At 45.0% G+C, this 14148-nt stretch overlaps 1 protein-coding gene across 1 annotated transcript; it reads left to right on the top strand.

The window, feature by feature from the left end:
- Nucleotides 1-1892: 1892 nt before the first annotated feature.
- LOC137910768 (chemokine-like protein TAFA-2) lies at nucleotides 1893-13899 on the top strand. Its single transcript, XM_068755169.1, has 4 exons — nucleotides 1893-1995; nucleotides 9667-9822; nucleotides 13214-13338; nucleotides 13870-13899. Exons 1-4 carry the CDS (start codon nucleotides 1893-1895, stop codon nucleotides 13897-13899), a joined length of 414 nt encoding a protein of 137 aa, XP_068611270.1.
- The last annotated feature ends 249 nt before the right edge of the window (nucleotides 13900-14148 follow it).

Below are 14148 nucleotides of genomic sequence, written 5' to 3'. Positions count from 1 at the left end.
AGGATGCTTCCTGGACAACACCCACCCACTCCCTCCATCAGCTCAGACAAACGAGCACTCGGACAATGGGACTGATTGATTAATTGATTGATTGGGTCTTCTGTTAATTAGCACAGCGCATCTTTAAATGGGCAGAACAGGATTGTATTTTCCGGTGAAGCTCGAGCGTAACATGGAGCAGCGCGGCAGCTGATCAGAAATCATTTTGACATCGCCCCCGGCTCCTACTGCAGCCACCTCGCTGCACTCTCTGGCGCCAACGTGAACGCACGCATTACTTTAGCACCACACTAAACATTGAAGTGAGCTTCCCGTCGTAGCGCGCCTTTAAACTCCCCGCTAAGCGTCACCAAGCTGAAAATGTGCCTTTATGTTGCCTTGCAGCGGTTTGTTGAAGCCATAAATGCCGAGTCGTTGGTGAAAACGTACGCACGGAAAGCAGTCAGGAGTTTATTGCTATACTGTGCTGACTCGTGCTAACAGAAACACGCTATTTAAGGATACTGTGTTGGAACCAAACTTGAATTAATCAGGCAAGTCATGATTTTTGGTAATTTGATTTTCTTCATGCCACTGAAACATTGGGTGAATACTGATGCTGCAGATCTAGAACTTGTCGTTTTCAGCAAAGTCAATTCACTGCGATCTAAATGGGCAGTTCCTGAAATATCGGCAGCTTTTGAAAACGGGTGCAATATTTACTACGGAGCAAAAGAATCAACCGTGATCTGACTTTATGACTCCAGAGTCGTAACGGATGGAGCAGCGGGAGCATGAGACAGGAAGTGAAGTGTGAGACGTCTCATAGCAACACCATCTCTGCTGCTACAGCGCCGCATGGCAGCCAGATTTTATTTAAAGCTCCGCGAGGATCGGACTTGATTCTATCATTTGAATGGGTTCAATTGGCTTTTAAATAATTGACATGAATTTCATGCCTCAGATGCTCAAGAATTAGTGTGCACCCTTCCTCTCATTATTCAAATTAAAAGACCAGTCATTACATATTATATATTTTATGCGTCCTAATTTTACAGTGCGCTCTATGTCTGTGCTATCTTGGCTCACGATCGCTTCTAATTCCCGTGCGACACACCGAGAGATATGAAAAATCTGAGCAAAAGGTCATGTTCCCTCGCCAAAATAAACGCAATTAGACTAATAATCCGAGAGCCCCAACGAGGTTTATCCAATCTATATGTCAATGAGGCAGGCAGGAGGTGGTAAATGAGGCATAAACGCAGCTTGTAATATTGTATCCTCACGCCATCCGATACCGGGCCCCTTCCAGTAATTACCGTAGCGCTCCCCGTCTGAAATGCGATCGCTGTCTGCCGGTGATAAGACGCTGCGCTGGGTGGCTTATGCAGTGTGGTCTCCTCTCCACCACTTCATTAGGGAGAGGGAGCGCAGAGGATTAGCCGCTGTGGGCCGCTCGCCGGCTTCCACTCGGCTTCCACTCGGCTTCCACTCGGCTTACTGAAGCCTGCTGGGGCAGCAGAGGGTCTTCGCCCCCTCGGCCTGCTGCCAGGGGGGGGGGGCGAAGTAAGATGGATTTCCAGCACAATCGCAGCTGCAGTTTGTTTTGGAAAGCAGGAAGGTGGATACGAGCCTTTATCTCCTTGAGATAAAGAGCAAACACACATTCAGACAAGCTAAGCTGCTGAGAAGTTAAAGTGTGAGCTCGTGGAACGGCACCTTTAAACCTCCAAATCCCACCCAGGGCAGAATGGTGACTAATAAAGACGCTCAAAGACTGTTGGCTAATTGATGCGAGGTAAAACGCTGAATGCTGAAACGCTAGTCGTTTCATGCCTGACCTGAAGGATGCAGTAACAAATTGTGGTTCACATCACCTCCTCACTCTGACCCTCCTCTTCCTTCCTCGCAGGATGAGTGAGCGATACGTGCACATCGGAAGAAAAGGAGCTCTGCTTGTAATGGTGCTCGCCATCAGCGTCTGGGAGACGACCGTAGCAACGGAAGCCGCTACAGGTGAGCTAATCACCCGGTTGGTGGCTTGGTTATGATACAAACGCTTCTACTGTACCATTTTGTCTGACACAAAACCGAAAAGAAGGGTAGCACGGTGGTGCAGCGGGTAGCGCTGTCGGCATTCTTGGTTCATTTCCACCTGGGGCGTTCCTGTGCACAGTTTGCACGTTCTCTTGTGTCTACGTGGATTCACCTCCAAAAAAACACGCAAGTTAGCTGAATTGGACACGCTAACTTTTCCATAGGTGTGAAGTGTGTGAAGTGTGTGTGGCCCTGCAGTGATCTGGCGACTTGTCCAGGGTGCCTCATCGGAGACGCTGTCCAGTGCAAGCTCGTTCACAACCACACGACTATGCACCACTGTGGAACTCGGCGGCACAGACTGCCGTCGCAGCAGGAGCTGCCGCTGCACATCTTTGTTCCTCCTGCCTGTCAGATAACACCATCAGTCACACTTTTCACCGCAGGCGCACCGTTCCATTAAAAAGCTCCGAAGCCCGAACCGGAGAGGAGCCGACTATTTCCTCCAGACACGGAGAACACATTGTACAACTGTTTTCACAGGCGGAGTCTTATTCCTAATGGCTGCTAAACTGATATTTGACATATGGAGTCTGATTCCCCCCACTGAGATGTAGACAGAGAGAGCTGGAAAGCGACTGCTGTTCGTAGAACGAGAGGAGAAAGCCAGGAAGCAGCAGAAAAGAAACGGGCTGTTCTCCCGCTATCAGCTCGTTCCACGCGGGGTTTGGAAAGTCTTTCCGCCAAAAGAGCAGCAAGTCAAGGTTCAACACTTCCCAGGACGGGGGAAAGGCCACGCTAGCCGCCACGCTAGCCGCCACTTCCATCGCTAGCTGCATGGGAAGGAATCCCTGGCTTTGCAGCATCACAACTAAAATGTCACAGCAGCGAAAGGGGAGTAATTGGATTGAAACACTTATTTTGGAGGTATGAGTCAATCCCGTCTCCTCTCGCCTCATTAAAAGTGTTGTCGAGTCGTCACTAGTAAACCCAGAGAGATCAATTATGGCAACTCAGCAACATTACAAGTAGAGGCCGACCCCCCATGTTTGATCGCCGGGAGTCCCACTGACGATACACAACCTCAGGTAATTGGTGATGCAGGCGGCGCTGCTGCTGGACAGGATGTCCATTTGCGAGCAGGACAGAAATTGCCCATGCCGCTCCTCGCTTTTGTCGACCAATTAAACGGCACGGCACTTTAGCGTACGCGGCTTTGCGCTCATCTCGCTAGCAAGGAGGCAGACCAGAATAATCTCGCATACATTCCACTCCTTTGATAGCGTTGCTAATTTCCCCTGGGTGTTATTTCTGACGCTGCAAATGTGTTATCATTCAAAGGATGGACTTTGAACCCAGAACACATCTGAACTGGAAGACATGCGTTTCTTCCCAGCGAACCAGAGGAGAGAACTGAACTCGCGCTCCGACAAGCGAGCGGCGACGTTGATTTAATGCACATACGAGACTTTTTTTGGAAACGTTCAGTTTGTGCCATCAAACATGCTTTTCTACTCTGACAGCCATTTCCTTTTGGTTTATTCCTCTCTGATATGTGAAGAAAGGTCTGCGTAGTGTCAGACGGTGACACTACAAACACAAACACGTAAAGCCTCGGCGCCATCCTGTATTGACCAGCAGGGAGGGCGGTTCGGTCCCAGGAAGGCTCGGCTCACAGGTGGTGGGGGGACATCTGATTTATTCTCATTAGCATCCGTTGTGATCGATCCTTTGAGTTTGCTGCACTTGCCCTCTACCAAATTCAACTTGTTCCTTCTTGAAGTTTGTGCGAGTCACGCCGAGAGAATCTGCTTGCATTTCCTACTAATAAATAAAAATCGAATTTAAGGCTGCATTAAGCTGAAACTACTAAAATTAAAATGTTTTCGTTTACTTACTGGGATACTTGTGTTCTACTTTGATCAACAGTGAATGAATAAAGACAATAATAGCTTTATAAGCCTGTCTGAAGACGCCGGAGCCTCGATCTTCGTGTCATGCTAGCAGGAACCACTTAGCAAGAACCAAATCACACAAGCTGGTGAACGGGGAACGTGAACCAGAGTGAAATTTATATGATGGTCCGTCATCATGGTGGGCATCAGATTAGGATGCCCACCGTTCCAAAGTTTCCAGGGTGACTTCCCATGGAGTTCTATCTGGGCAGAGTTTATATCTCTCATCCCACCTCTGGTCCCCGAGGAAGAACTGGAACGGGTTGCTGGGAAGAGGGACGTCTGGAACGGCCTGCTGCCATAGCAACCCGACTCTGAGAACGGACGGATGGATGCTCCTCAGTTGCTTTCGACATGAAGCAGTTTCAGCTCATAGGCGCTGAATGACTGATGTCTGACGTACGCATCAATCATCATTGCTTGCTCTGCACCTAAACTTTCGGTACTTTGTAATAAAAAAAAAAGATTTATATGATGCATAAGAATCCTGCCAAGAAAGGAAAACACAGCTTGCACCTGTGAGAGAGCAGCAGCAAACAGTCGGAGACGGCGCTGGATCCCCCGTGTCAAACATCACCGGCAACCGACGCGCTGATATTTACAGTTGCGCAGAGATTGGCTCCCAGAATTTGATTTGCATTTGCACCCCGACTAAATTGTTTCCTCGTCCGTCACTCCGCTAAAACCGCTGCTGACAAAGCAGCAAATAGTTAGAGGGGGAAATCTGTTCATCGCAATTAACACGTAGGTTCGCTCAGAGGGAGTTCCAGAACTCATCTTCAGAGCTCGTTGCTCTAAATTAGAGTCGGCGTGTTTGGGAACGCACGCCGTGCTGCATGGAAAGCATGCAATAATACAAACTATGTTTATAAACCATTTTACAATACTTTGTGACATGACAAAAACACAGAGATAAAGTAATATAAATTAAATCTGATAGATAAAAGACGTTGTGTGTCAGTTAACTGGAATATTTGCTTCTGATTTTAAATTAGAATCGGGCGACGACGCCACAAACTTAGAAGCCATACCAAACTATAATGGAGAAATAACACTCAAACTTTTCACCGCTTAATTTAAACCTCACAGCTCAGATTCAGAAGGACGCTTTGTAGGTGACCGTGGCGCTACCGATGTAAAGTTCACTTTAAAGCTTCCAACGTCCAGCAAATCGGTGCCGAGAGGGACTAACTGGGCCAATCACAGCGGCAGGAAGAGCCCAAAGCAGGAAGCGCTACACAAAAAACAGATCCATTTACACTTCGTGCAGCCGAGGCGTGCGAGGGAATGAGATGCTGTTCATGAGAGCTGCAGACAGATGCGACAGGAAGTCGACACCAAGATAAGAGGGCAGGTGGAAGAAGAACAGACTCCATGTTGAAGAGCAGAACAAGAACGTCTTATTTTCTCAGAGGAAGAACCGAGTTCATTTCAGACATTTCATTTTATAGTATCTTGTAAAAGGAACAATGGACATGCCACTTAGATTAGCATAGATCAATGATATTGATCTGTTCCGTGTCAAAAAGAAGCTGATATATTGTAGAAATACTAATGTTTAAAAAAATTAAAAAACCAAGTCAAAACAGATGATGATAATAATTTATAAGACGTGGCAGTTAAATCATTTTGGATTATTTAGTTTCAGTTTTTTCATCGTAGCAATGAGTCATATTTTTCTAGATTTTTCTAGACAACTATTGGTGCATTTAGCCGGATCCTGATCAGCATCATGTCTTGTTTTTTGTTTTGCGGGTTTTCTATTTGCAGTATTCTCCGACCGGCCTTGACGCTCAGCCACGTTTCTTTTCTTGGCATCACACTTGATGTTTTGGCTCATTGGGTCTTTAAAGCTTGCACAGCTGATGCAAACACTATGTCAAAAACAATCTGCTGTAGACTTTTCCACTCAGGAGAACTGTTAGAAGAGGATTATTTGAGTTGCTGTGTCGACGGGATCCGTGAGAATAGAGCGAACCTCGTGTGTGACGTCCTCAACAAGTGGCGGGATGATAAAAACGACCTGACTGCTGAGTCTGAATGGAAAACAGCAGGAAACAATCATTAAAACACACAAACATTTCCCCATTTCATTACCTCTGCAGAGGAGATTATATTTTTTGCCGCCGTTGGTTTGTTGGTCTGTTTTTTGTTTGGCTTTTTTTGCTTTTATTCACAATCATATCTTGAAATTCCAACCTCATTTTTCCTTTTCTGATAATCAAATCAGTCCTGATTTTTAATCGACATCAAACTGACAGCAGGGGGAAATGAGATTCAATCTGGAGGCAAACAATCATCACAAAACATGTGAAATCAGAAAATAAAAACAAGCCAAATGATTTATATAAATCAGAAAATTGGTGTCACATTTCATTCTCGGCGCATGTTACAAGCAACTCAGCATTTCACGCGGTCCCTATACCCTGGCGTACTCCTACTGTGGAGCTGTCCGGGGTGCTGAAACGCGCCGTTTTTATTTTGTTGTGTGGGGGGAAGCGTTGTTTCAGGGGGCCCTCCCAAACAAAGCGGTGCGTTTCAGCACCCCGGACAGCTCCACAGTAGGAGTACGTCAGGGTATAGGGCAGGGGTGGGAAAACCAAGGCCCGGCCCGCGGGAACTTGTCCAAATAATATCATTAAATAAAATTGTATTATAAACCTCATTCATTTTACCTTTTTCCCTGTAATGCTGCCTGTAAAAGGCCAAATCCTGGCTTTTACATGTTATTTATATTAGTTCACACAAGCACTCCAGCCTGGCCCGGCCGGCCCCTCTGTCAAATTTTAGAACTCATTGTGGCCCGCGAGTCAAAAGGTTTGCCCACCCCTGGTCTACACGCAACACCAAGGTACTGAAGTGTTCAACTTTCATTGTTTGTAATGGTCTTCCATGTTTATTATTTGAACTGAGACTCATTTTGTGAGTGCGATTCTCACGAGGCTGTTTCTGTGTGTGTGTGTGTGTGTGTGTGTGTGCATCTCTGGTGTACTGGAGTGTTGCCTATACATAGCTTGAGTTCATTCATTCATTCATCCATCCATCTTTTTGAAGACGAGACCATCAGAAATCGTCTGATCTCGGCCTTAATTTGGGTCGCAGGTTAACGTACACCCTGGACAAGTCACCAGTTTATCACAGGGCAAACACAGACATACAAACATTCAATCTCACAGTTTTACCCTATGGTTAATTTAGAGTGGCTTTCACCTAAGCTGCAAGTTTTGGGAGGTGGGAGGGACCCGGAGAACCCAGAGAGAACCCACGCAGACATGTGGAGAACATGCAAACGCTGCACAGAAAACCTCTGATGCAATTGAACTAAGTATCTACTTGCTGTGAGGCTTTTCTACTGCCCTGGTTTAAACATCTGAAATATAGATCTAACCAAAACATTGCAATAAACTGGAACAACAGTCTTTCTTTCGTGAACCCCCCCGTGGTGAGGGATGCAGAACTTGTCGTGCTTTGGTTTTGGTGTTTTTGCAGCCAGGAAACATGGGAAGACAGAACAAAGTAATGCTTTCCAACAGCAGGAACCAAACTGCAGCCGCATGTTATGCTGCTTCAACACCAGGAAAACAGAATGTCTCCAGCTCCTGCTATTTAAATCTCATGCCGTCACACTTGTCTTATAAAACTTGAAAGACACAAATCTTCAAAACTCAACAGCTGCAGCAGCAGCGCGTCCAAGGCCGGAGGGATCCTCTTTGAGACGGAGGCAGCGCAGCAGGTTTAAAGCTGGGCCGCGGTCAAGCTGCCTGATTCTCCAGCGGAACGCTTTACTGCTGGCAGAGGGAGCCGAGTAGGCGTCCATGCAGAACTCCAAATCCAGCCAGACAAACCGCAGCCTCTCAGTCGGAAGCATGTCCTTCGGAGGGAAGCTGGCAGCGCTTCTTTCCTCCTAAAGCAGCTCAGCTTGGCTCGTCGCGTTTGTCTTTCACATCTCTTCTTGTTTTCGGCAAAACACAAGTAAGCGTCTCGCTACTTTTACCTTTTCTACCTGCTGCTTGCTTTTGTACTCGAGCAGCAGCCACCGGCGAAGCAGTCGACTCGATCCAATCAGGGACAGTAAGTGAGCCGAGCGCTGTCGGAGGAGAGAAGCACGTTTGAGGCAAAGCAGTGTTAGGTTCCCTTCTAATTTTCATAAATCGTGTTTTTAGAGTTCTAAATATAAAATTAAGCCCCGGAGGCGATGCATCTTTTGTAGATTTAATATCACGCAGTCGCAGCAGAGCAGCTGATCCCGTCGCAGTTGGTCTCAGCAGCTGCCTGTTCCAGCGGCTGGAGAGCGTCGTGTCTCCACCGACGCAAAGCAAAGCTCTAATTGACTGGCTTTGGTTGGCTGCTGTCGCACAGACACTTAGGAGTGGTTTAATACACCCATTTCAGATTCAGTGTTTACGGCGGCAGAGAGGACACCTCAAGAAAACGCCACATGTAATTAAAAGAGAACGGCGCAGCTCGGGCTCTAAATAATTCAGACGATGGAGCGTGATCTGGAAACGGTCTCTTACTGCCGCAGCGCTGCAATTTCCTGATCGCACATCTGAACGCTTTTAACGACTCCCGCTCAGTGTGTTAAATCCAAAGAGGGATCGGTTCCAGCTCATACTTGAGTTATTAATTAGATTAATGGGCGCCTTTCTCATTTCAGTGCACAGATGTTTCAATCACAGCTGCTTGTCCCGGATGATGTCAATAGGTGTGATCTTAAAAATCGAAATGTGTCGATCATCAGAAGCTTCCGTTCTCTTACGTCGCAATAAAATCCACACAAAAGCCTTTATTTGCACAAACGACCCCAAATCGGTCCAGGTAAGTGAGCTGAGGCGACACCCAGACAGTTTGTGGCTAGCAGCTAATCAAAGGCATTAATTATGTGTCAGCCGAAAAAATAGTTTAAAGGAGTTTGGCAAAATTCAGGCCCATTTTCAGGAATGGAGAAATGATCTCTGCAGCCCAGAGCAGACCAAACCTCCTGCCTTTGAACAGGAAATCGATCTCCATCTTAAAGGATGTATCAATTCCTAAAATGCACCTCGAATCAAAGGACCTCTGAGCTGCTGGTTTACAATACAGTCATTGGACACACAAAAAAAAGAAGAAGCTATTTGCGGAGGAGCAGGTCTGACCACAAATCAGATACACGGGAGGATTTGTTGAAGACTTATCGGCAACGAGGCATCAGACGCGTGGCGCTGCTGGAATATGAAAGACAACTCAGCAGGAGAGAGACTCGAATGTATTCCTGTAGTCATTTAGACTGATCAAACATGTGATCGGTGCATCATCTCCTGAGATGTTTTTCTACACACACTCCTTAACGACATTTTATCGCGCTATTTATGGCAAGTTGTCACGAATTCTTCTACAGATCATAAAAATACTCTCTAACTGAACTTGGGACAGGATGATCCTGTAAGATGACATCTCAAAAGAAAGTGTGTTTTTATTCGATAATTTCATTTGTGTGTGTGTGTGTGTGTGGGGGGGGGGGGGGGATCTGAGTGGAGTCAGGAATGTAATGACAGGAAGCAAGGAGAGGAACTGAAGACAAACTAGGACGGATCTAACAAAGGGAAACCTCTATTTTATTTTCAATCCCTCTTAGGAAGTCGATGCAGTGAGCGTCGGCGTGTAGCTGAATGCAGCCGGACTCTGTCTGATCATTTCTTTCCCGTCGTCTCCCCAGCACAGCACCAGGTCCGGACCGGCACCTGCGAAGTGGTAGCGCTGCATCGCTGCTGCAACAAGAACAAAATCGAGGAGCGCTCACAAACTGTCAAGTGCTCCTGCTTTCCCGGGCAAGTGGCCGGCACCACTCGAGCCGCCCCGTCGTGTGTAGATGGTACGCTCCACCGGCGAGACGCCTGAACACTTCAAACACCAGCAGACACACGTAATTCAGTTCCGGGGAAATTATGCGGAGGACTAATTATTCCAAAGAAATTTAAACTCATCAGCGACAATCTTATTCTTATTCATACTTATTATTTATATTGTTATTTATTATTTACATATTTATTGATTGAAATTAACTTGAGACATCTGAAATGCTGTTATACATATATATATATATATATATATATATATATATAAAATATTCTGCCAAGTCAAAATGTAATTACTGACATCTTGAATGAAAAAAGCATCAATAGAGTTTCGGCTGCTAAAATGACATTGCAGGCTTTGGGGACGTCAAAGTGTGAGGTGGGAGTGTCCTGCTTTTATGCATACGCTACACTACTACAATATCAAACTAATACATACAGTAATACCTCGACATACGAGCGCTTTGACATACGAGTGTTCCGAGAAACGAGCCAGCCTGCTAGAAATATTTAGCTAGATATCTAGAACTACTATGTCTAAGTTTATGTACGAGTACCTGTAAGGTACAATTACTGCATAAAGTGTTACGTACCGTCCAACTCTGACATCACAGCGGATATTTTTCACCAGTTTGTCGCTTTGACCATGTTAGTATTAGAGATGCATTGCATTAAAGGGAGGTCTTGTTATTTTTAGATTAAATCGTCACATTGCATCAACAAGTCCTCATGTAAACAAAAAAGAAAATCACACTGTTCCTGAAAAAAAGCACAGCGATATTTTGCTGCACAGTAATGACGGAGCTGGTAATAGCTGCTCTCACCGTTTTAATTAAATTAGATTGAAATATTTACATTGCTCTGCGGCTTTTTAATTAAGCCGCTGATTATTTTCTGAATTAATTCTGTGTTTTCTTTCTACAAAGCATCAAAAAGATAAAAATGTTCACACAAAATGCATCACTTTGTGGCTCGGCTGGAGATGCACTGAAGAGTGCTTCAAAAAGAGTGGACAGTTTATTGTCTTCAATTATATTCACATGTGTTTTTTTTGCAGGATATCAACACAAATATGTGAAGCTGCACTAACAAATGCACCTCAAACATTAAATCTCAAACAACATTTTCTGCTTAACGTTAACAGCTGCTTAAAAAATAAAACAAAAATATATACATTATACTTATCAATGTAGCAGTGCAAGTAACTGTAATATTTCTTTAAGTACCCACAAATGTGAGACTGTCCACTACAAAGTCAGAGACTGCAAAGCTGATGGCCCAGAGGATCGCTGAGCTCGCTAATGCGTGAGACCCGACTCGGCTGAAGAGGCCGCTTCACATTCATCTTAAAAGCTTCGGGTTTCCGGCTAAACTTTGGAACCAATCGTGTTTGACCTATTCGTTGACATTTTAGTATTGACATTTTCTGCAAATTAGTGCTGTGAGTCATTGGCCTCAGTTTAAAGCTCTGTGGGTTATCGCTGCGAAAGAAAAAGATCAGCACTTAACCTTTTAATTGTTCTTCTACAACCAGGGATTACCTTTAGTTCCCTTCTTTTTATGAAGATTAATGAAACCCCAGACATTTTAGGAAACGGGAAACTCAAAGGTGGCCTGCACAAAATACTGGCCGACTTCTTAAAACGGTGACTTAAACACATTCTGCCGCTGCTTTTGAAATAAAAATATCATGAAGGATGTACTAAAAATGGCACCGAGGCGAGAAACGGCGTGTGATCAAATGAAAGGACGCGAGTGAAACTTCAGCACACACGCACACACACACACACACACACACACACACACACATTCTCCTCTCAGGGTTCAGGGTTCAGGCTATTTGGGCTTTAATTTGATTCAGGTTTGGTCTCACTTTAGCACTTAGCTTCAACAGAACTACGATCTGCTGCATTGTGGGAGATTTATGTGGCACTCTTGCCAGAAGTATAATTTGGCCTCGCTCCAAGACACTCACCGCGTAATCTTAAATACTGGCTCACGTTGTAATTAAGACTTAACTTAACTTAAGAAAAGAAACAACTCAGATTTTCTACAGATTTCCTCACGTGTGAAACGGATGCGTGTTCTATAGAGGCCGCAGAATCAGCTGATAGTTGTGAAAATGATCCCAAGGTCAAAGCCAAGGCTAAACAGTCCTAACAGCTAAAATAAAAAAAAAAGGAAAATCAATGAAATGCGTTTTCCTTTGTCCCTGATGCCGCCCTTTGTGTTTTAAAGCATCATTAGCCGTTAAGTGAAACGTGTCTCATATACTTTATGCATGTTTGGTTATCAATAATCCCATTTCATTTCATGGGGAACCTTTGTGGCTTTTTAATAGCTGCTGTTATCCAACCACCATCTGCTGGCGGCTGACCTGATGCATGTTTCACGCCACAGCGACGCCGCAACCACGGCTGGGTGGTGCAAATAGATTCTCCCACGTCATAAAGAATCCTTTAGTCTAGTGAGGCTCCGGTGTTATGTGTGGATTATAATAACGCTAATACTTGTGTGTGAGTGGGGGGGGGGGGGGGGGGGGGGTAATACGCTAAATTTAAATGATGTCTCACACAATGGTGTAGCAGAAGTTTAATGCTCCCTTTTATCGAGACGATTGCAGAGCTCAAGGTTTCCCCTGGTGTGAGAGGAGACACGACTTTCACCAGTTCCCGTCTCAGCACCTGGATATTTACGACGGGATTCCTTGACTGTTTGAACGCTTGATATAGATTCTGAGAGCGCTGCGAGTCAAAAAGCAAATCTTGCATCACTTATTCCGAGTCGGCCCGTCAAAACGGGACGGCGGGAAGGTTTCACTGACGTTTGAGGAGAAGTGGTGACATCACGGAAGGTGCAGAAAAACTCGACAAGAATATCCAAAAGGAATCATATCAATTAAGTAAGGATGGAAATAAAAACCTGTTGGCATGGCAACAGTGAGAAAAACTTTTCATAACATTAATAATAATTTGATTAGTCAACATCAAGGCTTAAAATAATAACAAATAACGGCAGCACTCATCTCCAGATGAACCTTCGGTGAAGGCCGGGCTGCTTTGATGCATTCGTCTTATTTTAAGTCTGAATTTTGTCCAAACACTTGTTACCATTTTCCCTCCGAGACTTGTTTTTGTTGGTAAATGCAGATGCTATTATTTTTAATTAAGTGGTTCGGTAGTAGCTTAGTCTTCTATTATTTATTATAATTGTTTTAGTTCGGTTATTTCGTTTCTTAGAATTAAATGACATAAAATGTCATGCTGAAATAGTCTCGTTTATCTCATCTCGATCATTATTTTATTTGTATTTCTGTAAGTCATCACGTTTCAGGATCATTCCCCAGCAGATTGAAAGCCTGTAGAGATGCAGTCAGACATGCCTGTGACCTCTGCGTCTCCTCACCAGCCTCCATCGTGCAGCAGAAGTGGTGGTGTCAGATGCATCCGTGCCTCGATGGGGAGGAATGCAAAGTTCTTCCCGATCTGAAGGGCTGGAGCTGCGCCACGGGGAATAAGATCAAAACCACCAAGGTGAGTTCAGATCCCTTTTATGACACCATATTCAAACCTGTTGGATCTGACCTTGCCACTGTTCAAGGTCAACGGGCCATAGATCCTGTTACAGTATTCTGTCCTAATGTTTGCAGCCGGGTGCTCTGGCCCCCGGGGGCCTGTAATCAATGGGCTGTCATGTCTCCTTTGCACTTTCAGCCCACTTTGATCACCCAAAACGGCCAATTACACGCTCCAATTACCTGCTTTTAACGATGTAATAGGATGCCCCCATCCTTCGCTGTGTTATGACGACCCATAGACTTCAGTTCTGTCTCTCTCCATGCACTTAATTATTTAAACTGCTCGCACCACACCTGCCTGGAGCCGGGAGCCATGGAGCCTGGAGCTATTGATCCAGGGACGTGTCGGGACCTCAAAATGGGATATTTATTTAGATAGATTTTCTTTTGCTGGCTTCTGAGACACGTCTTAATGTCTATAAATAGACTCGAATTCAAAACACTAAAACACCTTTTGTTTCCTTCTTCAACATGGTTGGTGGGACAGATTTCTGCGGACAGAGACCAGCTTTGGTAACATCAGATGTTTCACAGTGGAGTCCAGGTAATAAGAAATATAATCATATATATATACATATATATACTGTATGACGTGAGTGTTTGACTTCCTCAACAGGGACCATTTCTGTATTATTACACACTTCGGCATGAAGAACTTTTTGTTTCTGCGTTACTTTAGCGTGTTAGTAAACTTGTTCGTCACAACAAAGCAAAAGGTTACGTACGATTGGCGTTTCCCGGTGGCGCAGCTACTCTCGAGGGAAGA

This window comes from Brachionichthys hirsutus, chromosome 22, assembly GCF_040956055.1.
Source record: "Brachionichthys hirsutus isolate HB-005 chromosome 22, CSIRO-AGI_Bhir_v1, whole genome shotgun sequence".
Classification (NCBI taxonomy): domain Eukaryota; kingdom Metazoa; phylum Chordata; class Actinopteri; order Lophiiformes; family Brachionichthyidae; genus Brachionichthys; species Brachionichthys hirsutus.
This window is presented reverse-complemented; position numbering and strand designations above follow the sequence as displayed.

Excerpts from the sequence above, each read along its gene's own strand:
- LOC137910768 (XM_068755169.1), top strand. The coding sequence starts at position 1,893 with ATGAGTGAGCGATACGTGCACATCGGAAGAAAAGGAGCTCTGCTTGTA. Across the intron at positions 1,996-9,666 it reads AGCAACGGAAGCCGCTACAG|CACAGCACCAGGTCCGGACC; the intron begins GTGAGCTAATCA and ends TCGTCTCCCCAG. Across the intron at positions 9,823-13,213 it reads CGCCCCGTCGTGTGTAGATG|CCTCCATCGTGCAGCAGAAG; the intron begins GTACGCTCCACC and ends TCTCCTCACCAG.